Below are 20,989 nucleotides of genomic sequence, written 5' to 3'. Positions count from 1 at the left end.
AAACCATAAAAGTTCTAAAAGAAAACATAGGCAGTAAGCAACTTGACAACAATTTTGGTGATGATTTCAAATCTGACACCAAAAACAAAGCAACAAAAGCAAAAATATACAATGGGACTATATCAACCTGCACAGCAAAGGAAATCATTAACAAAATGAAAAGGCCATCTACTGAACAGAAGAAAATATTTGCAAATAGTTTTTCTGATTAGAGGTTAATATCCTAAATATATAGAGAACTCATATAATTCAATGGTGGGGGAAAATTTTATTTTTAAAAATGGGCAAAGGATCTGAACAGACAGTTTTCCAAAGAAGTCATAAAGATAAGTCAAGAGGCACATAAAAAGATACTCAGTGTCACTAATCATCAAGGAAATGCAAGTCAAAACACAATGAAATAGCAGTTCACACCTGTTAGAATGGCTATTATCAAAAAAGCCAAAGAATAACAAATGTTGCAAAGGATGTGAAGAAAAGGGAACCCCCATTCACTGTTGAGGTGAATGTAAATACAGGCAGCCACTATGGCACTAGTATTGGAGAAGGAAATAGCAACCCACTCCAGTATTCGGAGAAGGCGATGGCACCCCACTCCAGTACTCTTGCCAGGAAAATCCCATGGACGGAGGAGCCTGATAGGCTGCAGTCCATGGGGTCACAAAGAGTCGGACACAACTGAGTGACTTCACTTTCCGTTTTCCCTTTCATGCACTGGAGAAGGAAATGGCAACCCACTCCAGTGTTCTTGCCCGGAGAATCCCAGGGACGGGGGAGCCAGGTGGGCTGCCGTCTACGGGGTCACACAGAGTCAGACACGACTGAAGTGACTTAGCAGCAGCAGCCAGTATTCTTCCCTGGAGAATTCCATGGACAGAGGAGCCTGGCAGAGTATATGGGGTCGCAAAGAGTCGGAAACGACTGAGCAGCTAACACACACACACATGCACACACACGTGCACGCACGCATGCATGCATGCACACACACACACACACACACACACAGACGGCACTAGTATGGAGGTTCCTCAAAAAGTTAAAAATTGAACTACCATATGATTCAGCAATTCCACTACTGGATATTTATCCAAAGGAAACAAATCCCTAACTCAAAAAATAGTCTGCACCCCCATATTTACTGTAGCATTATCTACAATAGCCAAGACATAGAAAAAATCTGAAGTGCCTACTGACTGATATACACGTATAAAGAAAATGTGGTGTGTTTATACAATGGAATGTTATTCAAACATAAAATAGGAAGAAATCCTATTGTGACAGCATGGATGATTTTGAGGGTATTATGCTAAAGTGAAATATGTTAGACAGAAAAAGACAAATACCATATAATCTCACTTATATATAGAATCTAAATAAAAATCTGAACTCATAGATTCAGAGATCAGACTGGTAGCTACCAAAGGCTTGGGGTGGCATGGGCAAAATGCATTATAAAGTAAGTTAATTCTTGGGATGTAATGCACAGTATGATGACTATAGTTAATAATACTGTATTATATATTTGAAAATTGCTAAGATTGCCTTAGGTGGTATAATCATTTTAACAACACTGATTCTTCCAATCCAAGAACATGGTATACCTTCCCATCTCTTTGTGTCATTTTTGACTTCTTTCATAAGTATCTTACAGTTTTTGGAGTACAGGTCTTTTGCCTCATTAGGTAGGTTTATTCCATTAGGTAGGCTTATTTATAATTTTTGATGCAATAATAAATGGGATTGTTTCCTTAATTTTTTTCCTTAATGACTCAAGGCAATCTACAGTTTCAGTGAAATCTCTATCAAATTACCAATGACATTTTTCACACAGATAGAACAAAAAAAAATGTTATTTTATATGGAAACACAAAAGACGCTAAATAGCAATAGCAACCTTAAGAAAAACAGAGCTGCAGGAATCAGGCTCCTTGACTTTAGACTATATTACAAAGCAAGAGTAATCAAAACAATATGGTACTGGCACAAAAATAGAAATATAGATAGATGGAACAGAATAGAAAGCCCCAAAATAAACCCACATATTTGTATTCAATTAGTCTACAACAAAGGTGGCCAAAATATACAATGGAGAAAAGACAGTCTCTTCTATAAGTAGTGCTGGGAAAACGGAAAAGCTACATGTAAAAGAATGAAATTAGAACATTCTCTAACAGCATATACAAAAATAAACTCAAGGTTAAAGACCTAAATCTAAGACTGGTTACTATAAAACTTGTAGAGGGAAATATGAGACTGTAATATAATATGAGACCAGCACTCTCTTTAACATAAATCACCACAATATCTTTTTGGATCCATCTTCTACAGTAATGGAAATAAAAATAAACAAATGGGACCTAATTAAATTAAAAGCTTTTGTACAGCAAAGGAGACCATCAACAAAATGAAAAGACAATCTACAGAATGGGAGAATATTTGTAAATGATTCTACTGACGTTGGTTTAATATCCAAAATATACAAACAGCTTATACAATGCTACAACAACAACAAAAAACAATCCAAAAAAAAAATGGACAGAAGATATAGACATTTCTCCAAAGAAGAGATACAAATGGCCAAAGGCACATGAAAAAATGCTCAGCATTACTAATTATTAGAGAAATGCAAATCAAAACTAAAAGGAGGTATTGCCTCACACTGGTCAGAATGGTCATCATCAAAATGTCTACAAATAACACAAGCTGTTGGTTGGAATGTAAACTGGCATGGCCAATGTATAGAACAGTATAGAGGTTCCTTAAAAAACTAAAAATAGAGTTACTTATGATCCTACAATCCCACTCCTGGGCATATATCCAGGGAAAACCATAATTAGAAAAGCTACCTGCACCCCAGTGTTCACTGCAGCACTATTTACAGTAGCCAAGACATGGAAGCAACCTAAATGTCCATCAACAGGGAAATGGATAAAAAAAGATGTAATATATACAATCGAATATTACTCAACCATGAAAAGAATGAAATAATACCATTTGCAACAACATGGGTGGACCTAGAGCTTATAATACTAAATAAACTATGCCAAAGACAAATATCATATGATGTTGCTTATATGTGAAATCTTAAAGATACAAATGAATTTATGTCCAAAACAGATTCATAGGCATAAAAAACAAACTTATGCTTATCAAAAGAGAAAGACTGAGCAAGGGATAAATTAGGATGAAATTAACATATACACACTATTATATATAAAATAGATAATCAATAAGGACCCACCGTATAGAACAGGGGAGAAGGCAATGGCACCTCAGTCCAGCACTCTCGCCTGGAAAATCCCACAGACAGAGGAGCCTGGAAGACTGCAGTCCATGGGGTCGCTAAGAGTCAGACACAACTGAGTGACTTCACTTTCACTTTTCACTTTCATGCATTGGAGAAGGAAATGGCAACCCACTCCAGTGTCCTTGCCTGGACAATCCCAGGGATGGGGGAGCCTGGTGGGCTGCCGTCTATGGGGTCGCACAGAGTCGGACACGACTGAAGTGACTTAGCAGCAGTAGCAGTATAGCACAGGGAACCATATATATTCAATATTTCATAAAACCTGTAAGTATTATTACAAAATCTGATATTTATATATGTGTGTGTGTGTGTATTTTCTGAATCTCTGTGCTCTCCATCTGAAACTAACATGATGCTCTACATGTACTCTACATCTGAAGCTAACATGATATGGTCAATCAACTATACTTCAATTTTAAAAAGTTGCAGGGACTTTTCTAGTGGTCCAACAGTTGAGAATCTACCATCCAGTACAGGGGATGTGGGTCTGATCCTACTGCAACTAGAAAAAGCTTGTGCACTGCTATGAAGACCCAGTGCAGCCAAAAATTAATAATATTAATAATAAAGTTGCAGAGGAAGTAGATCTTAAAAAGTCTCATCACTGGAAAATAAATACATAAATAAAAGCAGAACCCAGAGTGCTATGCAGAGCACTGCAACCAACTTTTACCCAAAGGGCATTTGCTGAACTGGGTAGACTTAAGCTTTATTTTTCAAAACTTTGATGCTTAGGGAATATGAAAGAAAATAGAGAAATTACCAGCTTGTGAATATAAATCTAAACACATACTACATAAGACAACAACAATATTCATACTACAGTTTGCTATAACAGCAATGGCCACATGCAACAGCACAGATAAATCTTAGTAGCACAATGGTGAGAAAAAAGAAAGTCTCAGAAGACTACATACAGGATAGCATATTTTCTAGAGAATTCAAAACAAACTGAACTGAACAGTATCATTCAGACAAATGAATATACATATACCCTACAAAAATGCATGTTAATGATAAAAATGAAGTTCAGGATAAGGGAAGCAAGGAGATGAGATGAAGGAGAAGCCCAGAGGTAGATAAAAGTTGCCAGTAATGTTTTAATTCTTAGGTTGCATGGAGGATTTATGAGCATTGATTGTGTTATTACAGTATTAAATACATAAACATAAAAATTAGAGAAATGAAGAACATGAATGGACAAATTAGTTATAAAAACTTAAGAATCATAATTAGGCCAATTCTCTGCATCTGAGGGCAAAAATAATGTTATAAAGAAATGCAGAGAATGAAGAACAGTCAAGATATTTTTGAAGAATAACAAAGTGGCGATTTACCTTGCATTAGACACAGTATAAAATTATAGTAATTATGTCAGTGTGTTAACATCTGAATAGAAAATGGAATAGAATTGAAAACTCAAAACTTAAGTTATGTAATAAAGATTTAATCACAAAATAAAACATACAGTATGATTCCATTTATATAGAATTCAAAGCAGATAAAACTAAGCACTGCTGTATTTAGGAACATTTGAATGAGTAGTATAATTATATAGGAAAGCAGAAAATTGCAACAGTTGTCACCTCTTGGGGTGTCTGTCATTGACAGGCATTTTGAGGCACAGAATTCAAAGTAGATAAAACTAAGCACTGCTGTATTTATGAACACTTGCATGAGTAGCATAATTATATAGAAAAACAGAAAATTGCAACAGTTGTCTCCTCTCCGGGTGTCTGGCGTTGACAGTAAGACACTGACCACACTGTTTTAACTTGGATGAGTTTCACTTATCATTCTTTTAAACATACGTATGTTTTTATTTTCACAGTTCACAAAAAATTGGGAATGAATTAACTAGTTCTAGAATACACCTGGTGCTAGAAAAATAATATTTGCAAGCCAACCATCCATTTCTTGTGAAATAAAAGCAACTTTAGAGAATATGCTAACTTAAAAGGGAACATCCTGCCTTTCCTATGTGTAAAGTTGAAACCAAGAAACTTAAAGCTTTACTTTCAAAAGGAAAATTCTGACTCACTTGGGAAAATTCCTTCACATGTTAACATTACCGGACTGTTTAATGTCTTGGAAGGTACTAGGCTAAAAGATCATAAAAGTGACACTGATTTATTAGTTTGAGGTTTGGTTTCCTGGCTGTTTCTACAGAAGGGCAAGGAAGTATTTTCTTTGTATTGATACAAGTGCCAGAGAACATGTAGCCAACCATTTTGCAAAAGAAATATTAGACTTTGCATCAAAGACAAATATATGGGACACAAATGACATCTGAGCACAGCCCTCTCCAAAACATCTGTCAAGTGGAAAAAGCAAGGAGATCAGGGGTAGGTGCTGGAGTGTGAACTGAGAGCTCCACTTATAGTCATTCACAAGCTCATAGAAGAAAAGAGTGAGTCCAAAATTTTAGTGCAGGGTGACACAGACCCTAAGTTTGTTGAAAGGGAAAGCTCATGTCCAGAGATGCTTTATGCATCATTTAGTCAGGCAAACCCCGAGCATGGTTCTAGTATACTCTCTAGTACGTAATTCTGGAGACAGTTGAAGGCAGCGAAGAAGATGACCAACTGCTTGCTACCACTGAGTTTTAATTCCCTTAGGGTAGCAAGAAGAAATTTCTAGAGAGAAACTTGACTTTATGGTACAATGGCTTAAGAGAGTTGGAAGCCAGAAATCTGCTGCTTCTGAAAACGAACTTCCTAAGAATTTCACAGCTTCTGATTCTTGTTCTTAGAACCTAAGTGGCCACACAGACATGTTGTGTTCCTCTGGGTACAGGTTAGCAGAACTCTGTGATCTATCACAAATGGGCATATATGACTCACAGTCTGAATAAACAGATGCACATTCTCAACAACTTGAATCCTGCATAGAAATTTTCTAAAATGTTGCCAATTCACCATAGCCATGAGTTTGTGTTTTCTAAATATGAAAAAGCATATAGTAAATAAAATTAATTTTTTTAATTTTGAAAAAACATAAATTAACATTTAAAACCACCACCTAAAATCTTTTGCTTCCCTTGTAGCTCAGTTGGCCAAAAATCTGCCTGCAATGCAGGAGACTGCGGTTCAATACCTGAGTTAGGAAGATCTCCTAGAGAAGGCAACCCACCCAGTATTCTTGCCTAGACAATCCCATGGACAAAAGAGCCAGGCAGGCTACAGTCCTTGGGGTCACAAGAGTTGGACACAACTTAGCAACTAAACCAACCAACCTAAAATCTTTTAAACATATGTATGTTTTTATATTCATAGTTCAAAAAAATGGGAATGAATAAACTTGTGCTAGAATATACCAGGTGCTAGCCCATTAAGCTCCTCTGTCAATGGGATTCTCTAGGCAAGAATACTGGAGTGGGTTGCCATTCCCTTCTTCAGGGGATCTTCCTGACCCAGGGATCAAATCCAGGTCTCCTACACTGCAGGGAGATTCTTTACCATCTGAGCCACCAGGGAAGCCCCAAAACCTTTTATCTTTTATGAATTTACAAATAGTCATTGTGTTTGATAATCTATTCTCGTTGGGTCAGGAAAAGTATTTTATTATTCTAATTTTCATACTTATATTTAATGGCTGTTTATATTTGACATGTCCCTAATTTATTCAGCTATGCTGAGTGAAGGAATTCATTTATTTGCTATGAATTTATAGCAGGACTTAATAAGATACATATGGGGCTTCCCTGGTGGTCCAGTGGTTAAGAATCTGCCTTGCAGTGCAAGGGACATAGGGAATGATCCCTAGTATGAGAAGATCCCACATGCTGTGGAGCAACTAAGCCCATGCGCCACAACCAAGATTGTGCTCTAGAGCCCCTGAGCCGCAACTACTAAGCCTGCCTAGAGCCTGTGCTCCACAACAAGGGAAGCCGCCGCCACGAGAAGGCCATGCACGACAAGGAAGAGTAGCCTCCACTCTCCGCAGCGAGAGAGATGCAGCATAAAGACCCAGAGCAGCCAGAAAGTAAAATAAATAAATACATCTTAAAACAATGATACATCTGAATTGTATTTTATGGAAATAGTCAAGGAAAATGGTCCACAGAAATCAAGGAAAAGCCATGGTTTTCTACTCAGCAAGTTTAGAAGGTATCTGGGGAAGAAGAGATTTGTCAAAATTCTTTAAATGAAAACTCAAACAAGGTCTGAGAAGCTACAATAGAGCAGGCAAAACAAAGGGCAAAAGACAAGAGCAGAGAAGAGGCATAAATAGGAAAGAGACGAGTGGGTCCTGAAAAGAACTTCCTTTTCTAGTGAACCCTATTGTGGGAAAAGTTTAAGGGGTCAATGAAGGTGACTCTTGAAACAATATAGGCTCACTCCTCTTATATATACTTTTGTCTAATAATTAAGTATGTTCCCTGGTGGCGCAGAGGTTAAAGCATCTGCCTGCAATGTGGGAGACCTGGGTTCGATCCCTGGGTCGGGAAGATCCCCTGGAGAAGGAAATGGCAACCCACTCCAGTATTCTTGCCTGGAGAATCCCATGGACAGAGGAGCTTGGTGGGCTACAGTCCACGGGTCGCAAAGAGTCGGACACGACTGAGAGATTTCACTTCATAATAAAAAGCACACTGCCATTTTTCTTCTAGATTGTTGACTTGGACTATATTTGAAATATGTGTAGCTAAAGATGAACAAAGGAACTACATTCGTTGTCTTAATTGAAGAAAACACAATTTTGTGTTCTTGACTAGCTGTGCTCTGCAAAAAAGTAAAAGGAAGTTACATAGTCTACACAAACTTTTAATCTTAAATAAAATTATTCTTCCTAAAATTCCAGGCATTGTTATTGGACCTATGGCTGTAACAGATTATTTAATCTTACCGAATCCTCACCATCACAGAGAGAATCAAGTTTCAAGGCACTAACAGACTCATTAATTTTTCTGCAGTATAGCGATTTACAGTGTTTTATTATTTTCAGGTGTACAACACAATGATTTGATATTTGTAGATTATCCTCTATTTAAAATTATTATAAAATACTGGTTATATTTCCTGTGCTATATATTACATCTTTGTGTCTTATTTATTTTATACTTACTCGTTGTACCTCTTAATCCCCTTCCCCTATCTTGGCCCTCCGCACAGCCCTCTCCCTGTTAGTAACCACTAGTTTGTTATCTGTATATATGAGTCTGTTTTTGTTACATTTATTTCTTATATTGCACATGTAAAAGAAAACATACGGTATTTTTCTCTGACTTACTTCACTAAACAGATGGATATATATCCAAAGAAAATGAAAACACTAATTAGAAAAGATATATGTAGAAACCAATACAACATTGTAAAGCAATTATCCTCCAATTAAACATTTAAAAAAATAAATATAAAGAGGCAAAAAATATATACACACCTCAATGTTCATAGTAGCATTATCTATAATAGCCAAAATATAGAATCAACCTGAGCATCCATCAACAGATGGATGAATATGTGATATGCAATTAGATAGATACATGTGTACATACACACACACAATGAAATATTACTCAGCCATAAAAAATAATGAAATTTCACCATTTGCTGCAACAGGGAGGGTATAATGCTTAGTGAAGCTGTCAGAGAAAAACAGATTCATTCTTAATTTCAGTAGCAAGTACTCATCAAAAATATCACTTTATTGGCAAAATAATCATAGTACAATACTATTAACATTCCATAGACACTAATAATAATTAAGATGGTTGTATTGATTATTGTAATAGTCACAGCTCTTAGGGACGGGGGAGCCTGGTGGGCTGCTGTCTATGAGGTTGCACAGAGTCTGACACAACTGAAGCGACTTAGCAGCAGCAGCAGATTTTTATAGTCTGATACTTTTCAAGGATGCTCTGCATAGGAAGTGCCCTATGTCCTCCATATACAAATTAGTGCCAACCTTAAGTTAGGTACTGTCTTAGAAGAAAGTGAAGTCACTCAGTCGTGTCCAACTCTTTGCGAACCCATGGACTGCAGCCTACCAGGCTCCTCCATCCATGGGATTTTCCAGGCAAGAATACTGGAGTGGGTTGCCATTTCCTTCTCCAAGGGATCTTCCCAACCCAGAGATCAAACCCAGGTCTCCCACATTGCAGGCGGACGCTTTAACCTCTGAGCCACCAGGGAAGCCCTATAGAAGAACCTAGGCAATCATAATTTTTATTCAGATAAAGGAAATCTGGTATGTCTACACAGCAGACCTGTTGTAATAACCAATATTTCTAGATCTTTTCACATTTCTGAAGCTAATGAAAAGAACATTCAAAACACATGAAAACACTAAGGCGATGACAGTCCCTTCTTAGTTTTCCCATGTAATAGTACTAATGAATAGTAAAGGATAAAATGTAGTCACAAGGATTTACGTTCCTAGGATAAGACTTGGTACTTAGTTCATAATATTCATGGAAGTTGATGACTCACAAGTTACAGGTGGAGCATATATATATTAGGAAGGACTCTAGTGGCAAGTGACAGAAATCCAGTATAAACTGATTTAAACAGAAATCCATTGGTTCAGGTGACCAGGAGGTTGTTAATGATATTAACATTATTAACGACTAGATTCCAACCCTCCAGCAGCATCAGCAAGAGACTGCCTTTGTGCTGGCTCTGCTCTGTTATTTGACTGCATTCTCAGGCAGGCTGGCTTCACACGCATCTGTGACACCCACCAGAAGCCCCAGGCTTTTACTTTCTGTGGAGTTAGTAATAATTCACTAAGTGATCATTCTTAGCAGAAGACCCGGTAATGAGTTTCACTGACCGGGTCTGATTCATCTTCTGAGCTCGGATCACCGAAGAGGCAAACCCTGCCCAGCCCACAGGGATGATTCCCCAGAGAAGGAGAGAGAGTCTTTCACCAGAAGAAGAGATGCAAAACCACACATGTCTCATATACAGAAACTTTGTATACTTGTCTCCCATGAATGAGGGTTACATAGTAGGGAGAAGAGATTTGGGAGGCAGGAAAATGATAATTTGGAATGTAAGATTCTCCTGTATGTTTATAGATACCGAGACTACCGTGACCCTCCTCATTCACTGGTGCCCTACGGCTACACACTACAGTTCTGGCACGTCCTAGCAGCCCGACTGGCTTTTATCATTGTGTTCGAGGTAACTTTTCTCACCCAGTTCCTTGATTTCCTTTGACCTAATGAAGCAAATAGAAGTAGCAGATGAATATAAGTTACAAGAACTTTCAATGTGATTATGTATTGTCTAGAAGCAGGATAAGTAATACTGTGCAATCTTTTTCTCATTTTCTTCTCTTTAATTAAAGTACTTGAATTTTCTGAGAAATATTTGAAAGTCCACTGTTGATTGTTAATGTATAAGTCAGGAATCTTTGGTCCTAAGTTTAATATTCTATGGCTGTGGTTCTTAAAATTCAGGAAAATTGCCATTTTTCCATCCCCACGCCCAGAGATTCTGATACACCATGCCTGCAATTTGCTTTTCACAGTCCTCCAAGATGCTTCTGATGTTCAGGGACAGTGTTTAGAAAACACTGAAATGACTGTTACAAGTGGCAGCCTCTGGTTGTGCATCATCATAACATTACTTATGAACTTATAAAGTGTAATCTACCTAGAAGATTATGCCTGTATTATGTGTCAATAAAATTACATCATCTATTTTCTCCTAGTCTTTAAGAAAATTGTACTAAAAATAGTTTGCATTCCCATAACTGTATCCCAAAATGGAAATTTCATCTCTCATTACATATATTAAAGCCAGATTAATGCAAGTGAAGGCTGCCTCTTGGCTCAGACTGAAAATTCCTATACAGGCATACCTCAGAGATACTGCAGGTTTGGTGCCAGACCACCACAATAAAGTATTTTGTCATCTGTGGAGCCTTTTAAAATATTTTCTTACAATTATCATAATGACACCCATTTTGTGGGTGGAGGAATTGAGGTTCAGAGTGACTTATCCTCAGGTAAACCATCTTCAGTGCTAAAAATGGAGCTGGGATTCAGATCTGGCCTTGTGGTTCCATGGTACTTTCTTCTGGCTCTTGTTTGCAGTCTCTGGCCATTGCTTCTCCACCTTCCTTCCCGAATCCTCATTTCCTATGTGGTGCCATCCCACCAGATTCAGTCCTCGCCTACCCTGTGACTTTCTCTCCTCACACACACCTCTCCTGGCTTCATCCCACTTTCCAGAAACTCCAAAGGCTCCACATCCCTGGTCTTGACCAGCTCCCAGAGCTCTTTCAGTTCAGGCTGCACAGTAGACCTGACTCTGCTGTATTCTCCCCTGTGTTTTTAGCACCTCGTGTTTTGTATAAAGCACCTCATTTCATATCTGATCCCAGACCTCCCAAAAGATCTAAGGGATCGAATGAGAAGAGAGAAGTACTTGATTCAGGAGATGATGTATGAAGCAGAACTGGAGCGTCTCCAGAAGGAACGAAAGGAGAGGAAGAAAAATGGAAAAGCACACCACAATGAGTGGCCGTGACCAGGTCGGTGAGAGGTATGTTCATGCTCTGAAATCTCTCCTTGGATGGGAGGGGCACTTTTAACTCCTTGAAACACAGCTTGCAATTGTTCTCTTGATAGGGATGAAAATAAATCCTTTAAAGTTAGTTGCACAGTCATGTCCAACTCTTTGTGATCCCACTGACCACGCCAGCCAGGCTCCTCTGCCCATGGAATTCTCCAGGCACGAGTATTGGAGTGGATTCCCATTTCCTTCTCCAGGGGATCTTCCTGACCCAGGGATCAAAACCTGCCTGCATTGCAGGCAGGTTCTTTACCAACTGAGCCACTAGGGAAGCCCAGTAGTAAATAATACTTTAGAAGCTTCCAAGACCAGCTTGTTTCTTACTTTAATTGCTAATTTAACCGAATCTCCCTTTGCACACAACTCCTGCAGCTCTTCCCTGCCTCCGTGTCACACTCTGGCCTGGCAGCCAAGATCTTCACAAGTTGGCCTATGTGTCCCCCAAAATAACCTTGCCCCAGTACCACATCCACTCCAGTCTGGCTGTTCTCTTTCATCAGAAAGAAGGGGCAGATTACCCTGGGGATATTAAATCACCTTTTCATCTCACCCACAATGGCCTCCCCTCCATCACCCAAGCATCATTTCTTCCCAGGTTGACCCATGTCACGCCACACCTTCTAAAAAGGTTTCCCCAGATTCATCAGCCCACAGAGACTCACTCCTGATAAATATCTCTGGTTACTGCATCAGTACCACATGTATTGACAGATATTGATATTAATTTGTGATTTTCAAACAGTTATTAGGCTTCCCCAGCACAATTGTAAGCATCTTTAGGAAAGTCCCTATGGCTTGTAATCAATTCTTCCAACTGTCAGTGCAGTGTTAAGCACACAGCACCTATTAAATAAATTCACATTTAGGGGCTTCCCTGGCAGTCCAGTGGTTAAAACTTTCACCTGCCAATGCAAGGAATGCAGGTTCCATTCCTTTTCAGGGAGCTAAAATCCCACACAAATTGTGGCCAAAAAAATAAAATATAAAAAAAAATCAATATTGTAAAAAATTCAATAAAGACTTTATTAGTTAAATGTGCATTTTTAAAGGTCAGGTGCATTACACTTAAGAAAGTTCCATGATGTTCCCACATATCTTACCTTTCTGGCAAGGCAATTACTATCTGTGTGTCCTTGGAAAAGTCACTTTGCTTTGCTGGGCTCAATTTCTTCAATGATAAGATGAGCCCTCAGTTCTGATACTCTGTGAAGCTAATGTTGCAGCATTTGTTTTGCCTTCCTTTCTCTCTCCACTTGTTTGGAGACTAACCTTGAAAATTTGGCTTCCAAAAGAAAAATGAAATAAACAGGAAAAAGTATGTTTTTTTATTTTTCACATAGGTAAAAATATAGCCGATATCTGCAGAATGTTTGTTGTTGAATTAGTAAAGTTCTGTCAATGCAGATCTGTACTAGTAGTCCAGGAGTTCATTGTGAGTCAGGTGTGACAGTGGGCCTGGGGGAATGCCCCTAGCCCCAGGCCACAGGGTAGTAGAGGTACATGGATGCTGATGGTGCTCAGAACCACCCCCAAGAAAAAGAAAGGCAAAATGGCTGTCTGAGGAGGCCTTACAAATAGCTGAGAAAAGAAGAGATGCAAAAGGCAAAGGAGAAAAGGAAAGATATACCCATCCGAATGCAGAGTTCCAAAGAATAGCAAGGAGAGATTAAAAAAAAAAAAAAAAAAAAGCCTTCCTCAGTGAACAATGCAGAGAAATAGAGGGAAACAACAGAATGGGAAAGACCAGAGATCTCAAGAAAATTAGAGATACCAAAGGAACATTTCATGCAAAGATGGGTACAATAAAGGACAGAAATGGTATGGACCTAACAAAAGCAGAAGTTATTAAGAAGAGGTGGCAAGAATACACAGAAGAACTATGCAAAAAAGATCTTCACGACCCACATAATCACGATGGTGTGATCACTCACCTAGAGCCAGACATTCTGGAATGTGAAGTCAAATGGGCCTTAGGAAGCATTGCTATGAACAAAGCTAGTGGAGATGATGGAATTCCAGCTGAGCTATTTCAAATCCTAAAAGATGATTCTATTAAAGTGCTACATTCAATATGCCAGCAAATTTGGAAAACTCAGCAGTGGCCACAGGAGTGGAAAAGGTGACTTATTTTGGGGGGCTCCAAAATCACTGTGGGCAGTGACCACAGCCATGAAATTAATAGAGGACTGCTCCTTGGAAGAAAAGCTATGACCAACCAAGACAGCATATTAAAAAGCAGAGACATTACTTTGCCAACAAAGGTCCATCTAGTCAAAGCTATGATTTTTCCAGTAGTCATGTATGGATGTGAGAGTTGGACCATAAAGAAAGCTAAGTGCTGAAGAACTGATGCTTTTGAACTGTGGTGTTGGAGAAGACTCTTGAGAGTCCCTTGGACTACAAGGAGATCAAACCAGTCAATCCTAAAGGAAATCAGTCCTGAATATTCATTGGAAGGACTGATGCTGAAGCTCCAATACTTTGGCCACCTGGTGCGAAGAACTGACTCATTAGAAAAGACTCTGATGCTGGGAAAGATTGAAGGCAGGAGGCAAAGGGGAACAACAGAGGGCGAGATGGTTGGATGGCATCACCAACTCAATAGACATGAGTTCAAGCAAGCTCTAGGAGACGGTAAAGGACAAGCCTGGCGTGCTGCGGTCCAAGGGGTCACAAAGAGTCGGACAAAACTGAGCAACTGAATAACAGCAACATAGATGCTGAACACTGGTTCTGCCCTCAATTCCAAGAGTAGCCCTTGACTTCACTAAAGGCAAGAGATGTTTTGCTACTTAGTAATTTTGCCATTTTCCCCAGCTGTCATTTGGCTATGTGAGTTCAGGAAAATTACATTTTTCTGAGTCTGCTTATTTGGTGGAACTAATATACAGCTCAAATAAGGCCAAATACGTGAGACATGTACAAAACAAAGTGCTCTAGAATACTATATGGGATTTGCACTGTGGCTGAGCACCGTGTTCTAGTCCCGTGGATTGCAGATCTGGCTTTTCCATTCTCTGTCTGGCCTGAGTTGGAGAATTCCTGTGGATTCAGTTTCCACATTTGCAAGGAAAAAGGAGTTGGATTAAACAATCCTTTAAAAGCCTATCTGGCTTTAACCTTCTGGGATTCTATAATTTGCTCCAACCCCCTGGCCCACGCACCATTTTGACCACCATTTCTCTGGCTCTGGTCAGCTCTCAGAGGAGAAAGGCTGACCATCCAGACATCTTGAGTTGGAGTAGGAGGCAGACATTAGGGAAGAGAACTGTTCCAGGGCCCAGAGACCAAGGTGCTGCTGTGCATTATCCCCACCTCACACCCCAAGACAACTCTGCACTGCAGGGCCCTTCACGCTTGGGAGATGGGAGTTCCTTCTGGCCTCATCATTTGATTTGCTTTCTCCCCAAAGAGGCCATTTCTCAATTTTTCTTAAAAGCGTAGTCTTTGTCTCTATTTTCCCAACAGTTGGCAGGAAGCCACCTTCCTCCAGACTGTGCCTCCATCTGTTCATCTGTAAAGTGGGCACAGTAATGTTTATACCCTACCTGACTTCGTTCAGGATTATAGATTCCTTGAATATCTTTGATTTCATGCTAACAAGTATAGACCATTGCACATTCTGTCCTTTCAGCCATCATGTCTACTTAGAATCTTAATACTTTCTCCTTTTTTTCCAGATAATCGTTCATTTCCAGGCCTAGGACCTGAATACTTGTTTACTTCTCCCGGCTGTGCAAAAGCACATTCAAGTGAATGACTATAATGCAACCGCAGTGCATGTCGCCGAGGTCGGCAGCAGCAGAGGGGTCAGCACCCTGAAAGGACTGCCTGGGAAACCACGCTGCTGTGAAGTCACATTGCAGCCCAGCACACAAATGCTATCTATCCACAGACCATTCTTGACCAAGCAAGCATGCACATCATGGGCAGTTACATTCTCAAGTTTTTAAAAACAAGGGGAACTTGTATACTGGGCCTGTTTTTCAGCCTGTTTGCTATCTTTTTTGCATTCTAACCCATGTGAATTTTACAGACACTGGGCTAAAAAGGGTATTCGGACACCTGGACACATTCCTAGAATGTCATCATATGGTCCTAATTCCGTGTCATCAAACAACACAAACAAGACCCTGTTTACAACTTTTTCTTTTTTTAATTTCAGATCTTTCTGAGGAGATTATTATATATGACATATCTATAGCTATGTGTATGGCCATAGATGTATTTCTGTGTGTACATATGTATAGTCATATATTCTTACATATGTACATACAAATACAGAGATATATAAAGTACATAGAACTTCCTTAATTGTAAATAGCCAAAAGGTACTGACATGAATGACAGATTTTCACATTTAAATAGTCATCAACGTGAAGCCATGTTTAATGCTTGTATAATGTGATGCAATAAAATTTAAAATAAATTTATGCACATGGAATATTTTTAGCTGGGTCTTCTGAAATTTTGTTGTCGTTTCTTCTCACAGAATAAGAAGAATCATAGTGTCATCTTTAAAGACAGTCTGTCACTCCCAAACACTCCTGAAAAATGACTTCATCCTTCAGAGAGACTGCATTTTTCTTCCTAAGGCCCCTTTTCTATCTTTCTTGATGCTGCCTTCTTAGGGTACCCAGCTGACTAATTAGAAATTACTCAGAAGAGGACATAAAATGCCACCGACATACTTTGTGGAGGAAATATGGAATACAACCAGTGATACACACAATGCTTTTGATTATCCTGCCCGCTAGTATGCTCTGCTAATCCTAGCAAAGGGACTGTCTGGATGGGCCATGAGGGGCAGGTTGAGGAGTGCACTTCTAAGCAATGCTTGTTGTTATAATTACTCTTCTTCCAGAGATTGCAGAACCTGACCTTGAATTATTATATCACCTTGCTGTGCCAGTCAGGGAAATGGGAGTGCACCTCATCCATCAACATTGTCTCATTCTGGCTGTGGAATCCTGAGCTGATGGAGTCCCAAGATCCTTAAATGTTCCCTTAGATGGGGACAGTTGGTCAGCGTGGCTTTGGGCAGGCTAGAACTTCAGCCATTTAGTAGTTTTATCTTTTTAGTATTCCTTCTGACCTGCTGTTGCTGGGAGTGAAATGCAGTTAACCTTCAACACCACAGGTTTAAACTGTGAGGGTTCATTTATAAGCAGATTTTTTTTCAATAAATATACAATATAGTACTCTAGTATCTGCTATTGGTTGGATCCATGAACCATGGACATAGAGGGCCATCAGTATAGTAATATCCAGACTTCTGACTGGACAGAGATTGGCGCCCACAGCCTCTGCATTATTCAAAAGTCAACTGTACTAACCCTAGCAGAGCCTAAACTAAGGATATGTATGGGAACTGAAAACAAGAGGCCACTGGCAGAGTTTTCAATCATGGTTAAGAAGTCTGAAATATTTCACACGTTGGCCAGAGGAATTTCCATGGAAAGTCTCAAAAGATGAAATATAAGAGATGCTCCAAACAGGCAACATGCTCTACTGACCCAGTCCTGCGGCTTTTGCTTGTTATGCCTAAAGCTCTACCTTGAGCATCATGGCCCAATGGGTCCCTGATTTTGACCTAGTCATAACTTCTCTCCTGTTCCGTGGAACAGGAAGAGTGGTGGGGGGCAGGGAAAGGAACTGAACAACTTCTTGGGTTTGCAATGGGCCGTGAATATTCAGAACTACATAGAGGACCATGCAACACACTGGTCAGGATAAGGAAGTAACATTTGGTAAGTACCAGTTTATACCTGGTCTGAGCATAGACTGAACTTCAGACTCTCTGGCCAGAAATATATTTTTCCCCACGGAATTCTGCCTTTGCTATTGCAAGTGCCTCTGGCAATCACAATTCTTGATAATGTTTCTAACATAAAACCTCTTCTCTTTCCTCCTCCCATCTCTCCCTTCATTTTTTTCTACCAGCACAGTGAATGCACTTTTTCATCTTTACTGTTTTGGGTACAAGGAAGACATAGTGAACATCTTAAGATGTTTGTAAGTTTGTAGAGGCAGAAAGGTGAAGAAGGTGGTAGAGGGGAATTTCCGAGGGACTTTGTAAGAAATCAAGTGTTAGGAGTGACATAATGACATAGGTAGTTTCTGACTTCCCTCTCCCTCCCAAGAAAGAAACTAACAATTATTTATGGGTAAGACACCACTAAGAAAAGCCTAGAGCATGGGAGTGGGACTGAAGCATCTCCTCCACACCGTAGGGACCAAGACTGGTGAGAGTATGCAGGTTCCTTAAAAAACTAAAAACTACCGTATGATCCAGCAATCCCACTCCTGGGCATATATCCGGAGAAAACTTGGTTCGAAAGGATACATGCACCCCAGTTCACTGTAGTGCTGTTTACAGTAGCCAAGACATGGAAGCAACCTAAATGTCCATTGACCAATGAATGGATAAAGATGTGGTACATATATATAATGGAGTATTACTCATCCATTAAAAAGAATGAAATAATGCCATTTGCAGCAACATGGATGGACCTGGAGATGATCACACTAAGTGCAGTAAGTCAAAGACAAAGACAAATATCATATGATGTTGCTTACATTCAAAATCTTTTAAAAACAAATGAACTTATTTACAAAACAGATATGAATACGATGTTGTAAATCAATTATACTCCAATACAATTTTTAAAAAAAGAAACAGACTCATACATAGGCTTAGAGAAGAAACTAATAGTTCCCAAGACAGGAGAGTGGTAGGGAGGGATAGATTGGGAGTTGGGGATTGACATGTAGACACTGCTATATTTAAAATAGATAATAAAGACCTACAGTATAGTGGCAGGGAACTCTCAGCATTCTGTAATAACCTAAATGGGAAAAGAATTTGAAAAAAATAGACACATGTATACGTATAACTGAATCACTTTGCTGTACACCTGAAACTAACACAACATTGTTAATTATACTCTAAAATAAAAATTTAAAGAGAAAGAAAATCCTAGAACATAGAGGTGAGGTTGAAGCACCTCCCTCACACCTTGGAGATCAAGACATGAAATTAGGAGGGTAAGAAGAATGGCCACATGCTGACCACATTGCCCTTCCCCCAGGGCAGCACAGCACCCCATTAAGAGGTCTTCCCCGGAGCCTAGCATTTCTCTATTGGGAAATGAGAGTCTAGAGTGAACCTCTAGCCTCCACAGTGTTGTGGGTCACTTCTTGGTAGCCCCAGTCTGGTCTCATTCCACAGAAATTGTGGGGAAATCTGTGGGACGTGATCACTGAAATTATGATTATGATGGAGAAGGGGTAGGGGCTTGCAAGAACCAGCATTTGTATCTTGGCAGACCCAAGTTCCTACTTGCAGGGTCCAACTAGTTGTCCCAATCAGGGACAACCTATGACCAGGAAAACCTAAGGGATGCAAGTCTGCCTGATTCAGATCCTGAAATGAAGAGCCTTGCTATCCCTAGAGTCTGGTCTGCAGCAGAGGAGCTGAGTCATAGCCCAACCCACTGCTGAGTGCAGTTCCAAGTACCCCCTGACCAGAAAGCCTGGAAGCTACACAGCTCAGGAATACAGAGCTACGTAGCTCTGCTTGAGCAGAGAATGGCAGGCTGTTATGATCGCTGCAAAGCAAAGTCTTTCAGTATAGGGCCAGGGTTCTTGGAAGGACCAAGTCAGATTCAGTCAAAACCACAAAGTGTGTTCTGGGCTCCATCAAGGCAGGGAAACTAATTCATACACCCATCCATTACTGAGTATAGCATCTGGCCTCTCCCAACCAGAAAGCCTGATCCAGAACACCTGAGAAGAGCTTGGAGTTGACCTTTCCATTTCACCCAGGCAGAGGAGTTAAACCACCCCTTTATCAATTGGTAACTGTACCTCCTGGCCCACCTGGCCAAAACACCTGGAAGCTGCATAGCTCAGCAACACTCAAGTAGAGAGTATGGCAGGCAGAGATGATAGGCTGCAAAGCAAAGCCAGTGGCCCTGTTTGGCCAGGGAACTTGGAGAATGGGTTGACTTGAGACAAGAGCACAAAGAGCCTTGCCAGCCTTGGAGATGATTCTCCTGTTCTACCTGGGCAGGAAACTGATTTGTTGCCCTCCCATTGCTATACACAGCATTCAGCTTGCCCAGCCAGAAAGCTAACCAGAGCAGACTGGAAGCTGTACAGCCCACCCAACAACCTTGCTTACAGTGACGCTTGAAGAGAGAACACAGGCTGTGGCTTTTCAGTCTGCAGGGCAAAACCAGTGACCTCATCTGGCCATATAATTCAGTGCACATAACTGCCTGATTCAGATCCCCAAACGATGAGTTATGCAGACCCTGGAGCCTGTCTTGCTGCCCTACTGAGGAAAGGAAGCTAATTCATAGTTCTGCCTCCTGTGGAAAATAGTATCCTGTTCCAGTTATCTAGTAAGTCTGACCAGAGAACTCAGGTAACCTTGGAGCCCATCCTACTGCCTTACCTAGGAAGGGAACAGAGCCAAAAGTCCTATCTAACACCACCCCAGACCCCAGCCTGAACAGTGGACTCATCTGAAAATACACCCTCATGGCAAGTCCCACCTGTCCAAAAATATTACCATCAAACATGTCCAGAAACCCAAAATGAGCCAACCAGTAAAGAACTGTGCCAAAGTAAATTTTAAAAGTCTGGAATTAGAGACTTTTTACTAAAATGCACAGATGTCAACATAAGGAATCAAGGATCAAAAAAAAAAATCAGGTAAAAGTGTAAATGTGACACAAAAGGATATAAAGTTCCAATAACTGAACCTAAAAGAAGGGAGGTATATGAATTGTCAGACAAGGAATTTAGAATGATCCTCCTAAAGAAATTTAGTGAACTATAAGACACAGCAGACAAATAAACAATCAGGAAAGCAATGACAAACAAAATAAGTTCAACAAATAGAAACCATCAAAAAGCCAGATAGAAATCCTAGAGCTAAAAATTACAATGATTGAACTCAATGACTAAAAAGTCAAACTGTCAAAAACTGTTGACTCAAAAGTCAACAGACTTGATCTAGCAGAAGACCTAGAAGACAGAACATTTGAAATAATCCAGTCAGAGAAGCAAATAGAAAACAAAGAATGTAAAGAGTGAAGAAAGGATATGTAACTTATAGGACACAATTGAAGGAAACAATATTGGCACT

At 39.8% G+C, this 20,989-nt stretch overlaps 1 protein-coding gene across 11 annotated transcripts in view; it reads left to right on the top strand.

Annotated features, from left to right (window-relative positions):
• Window positions 1–16,271, top strand: part of ANO4 (anoctamin 4) — a 439,368-nt gene extending 423,097 nt beyond the window's left edge. For 10 of the 11 annotated variants that reach the window (XM_070370271.1, XM_070370272.1, XM_070370273.1 and 7 more), the window contains 3 exons: window positions 10,329–10,434; window positions 11,596–11,802; window positions 15,513–16,271. In XM_070370271.1, coding sequence (XP_070226372.1) covers window positions 10,329–10,434; window positions 11,596–11,787 — 298 coding nt within the window. In that variant the 3' untranslated portion in view covers window positions 11,788–11,802; window positions 15,513–16,271. The remainder of the gene's footprint in view (window positions 1–10,328; window positions 10,435–11,595; window positions 11,803–15,512) is intronic. The other variant, XM_070370269.1, reaches the window with a different exon arrangement.
• The last annotated feature ends 4,718 nt before the right edge of the window (window positions 16,272–20,989 follow it).

The sequence above is a fragment of the Bos mutus genome, chromosome 5 (assembly GCF_027580195.1).
Source record: "Bos mutus isolate GX-2022 chromosome 5, NWIPB_WYAK_1.1, whole genome shotgun sequence".
Lineage (NCBI taxonomy): Eukaryota > Metazoa > Chordata > Mammalia > Artiodactyla > Bovidae > Bos > Bos mutus.
Note: the sequence above shows the minus strand (reverse complement) of the source record. Positions and strands in the feature narration are given on the sequence as shown.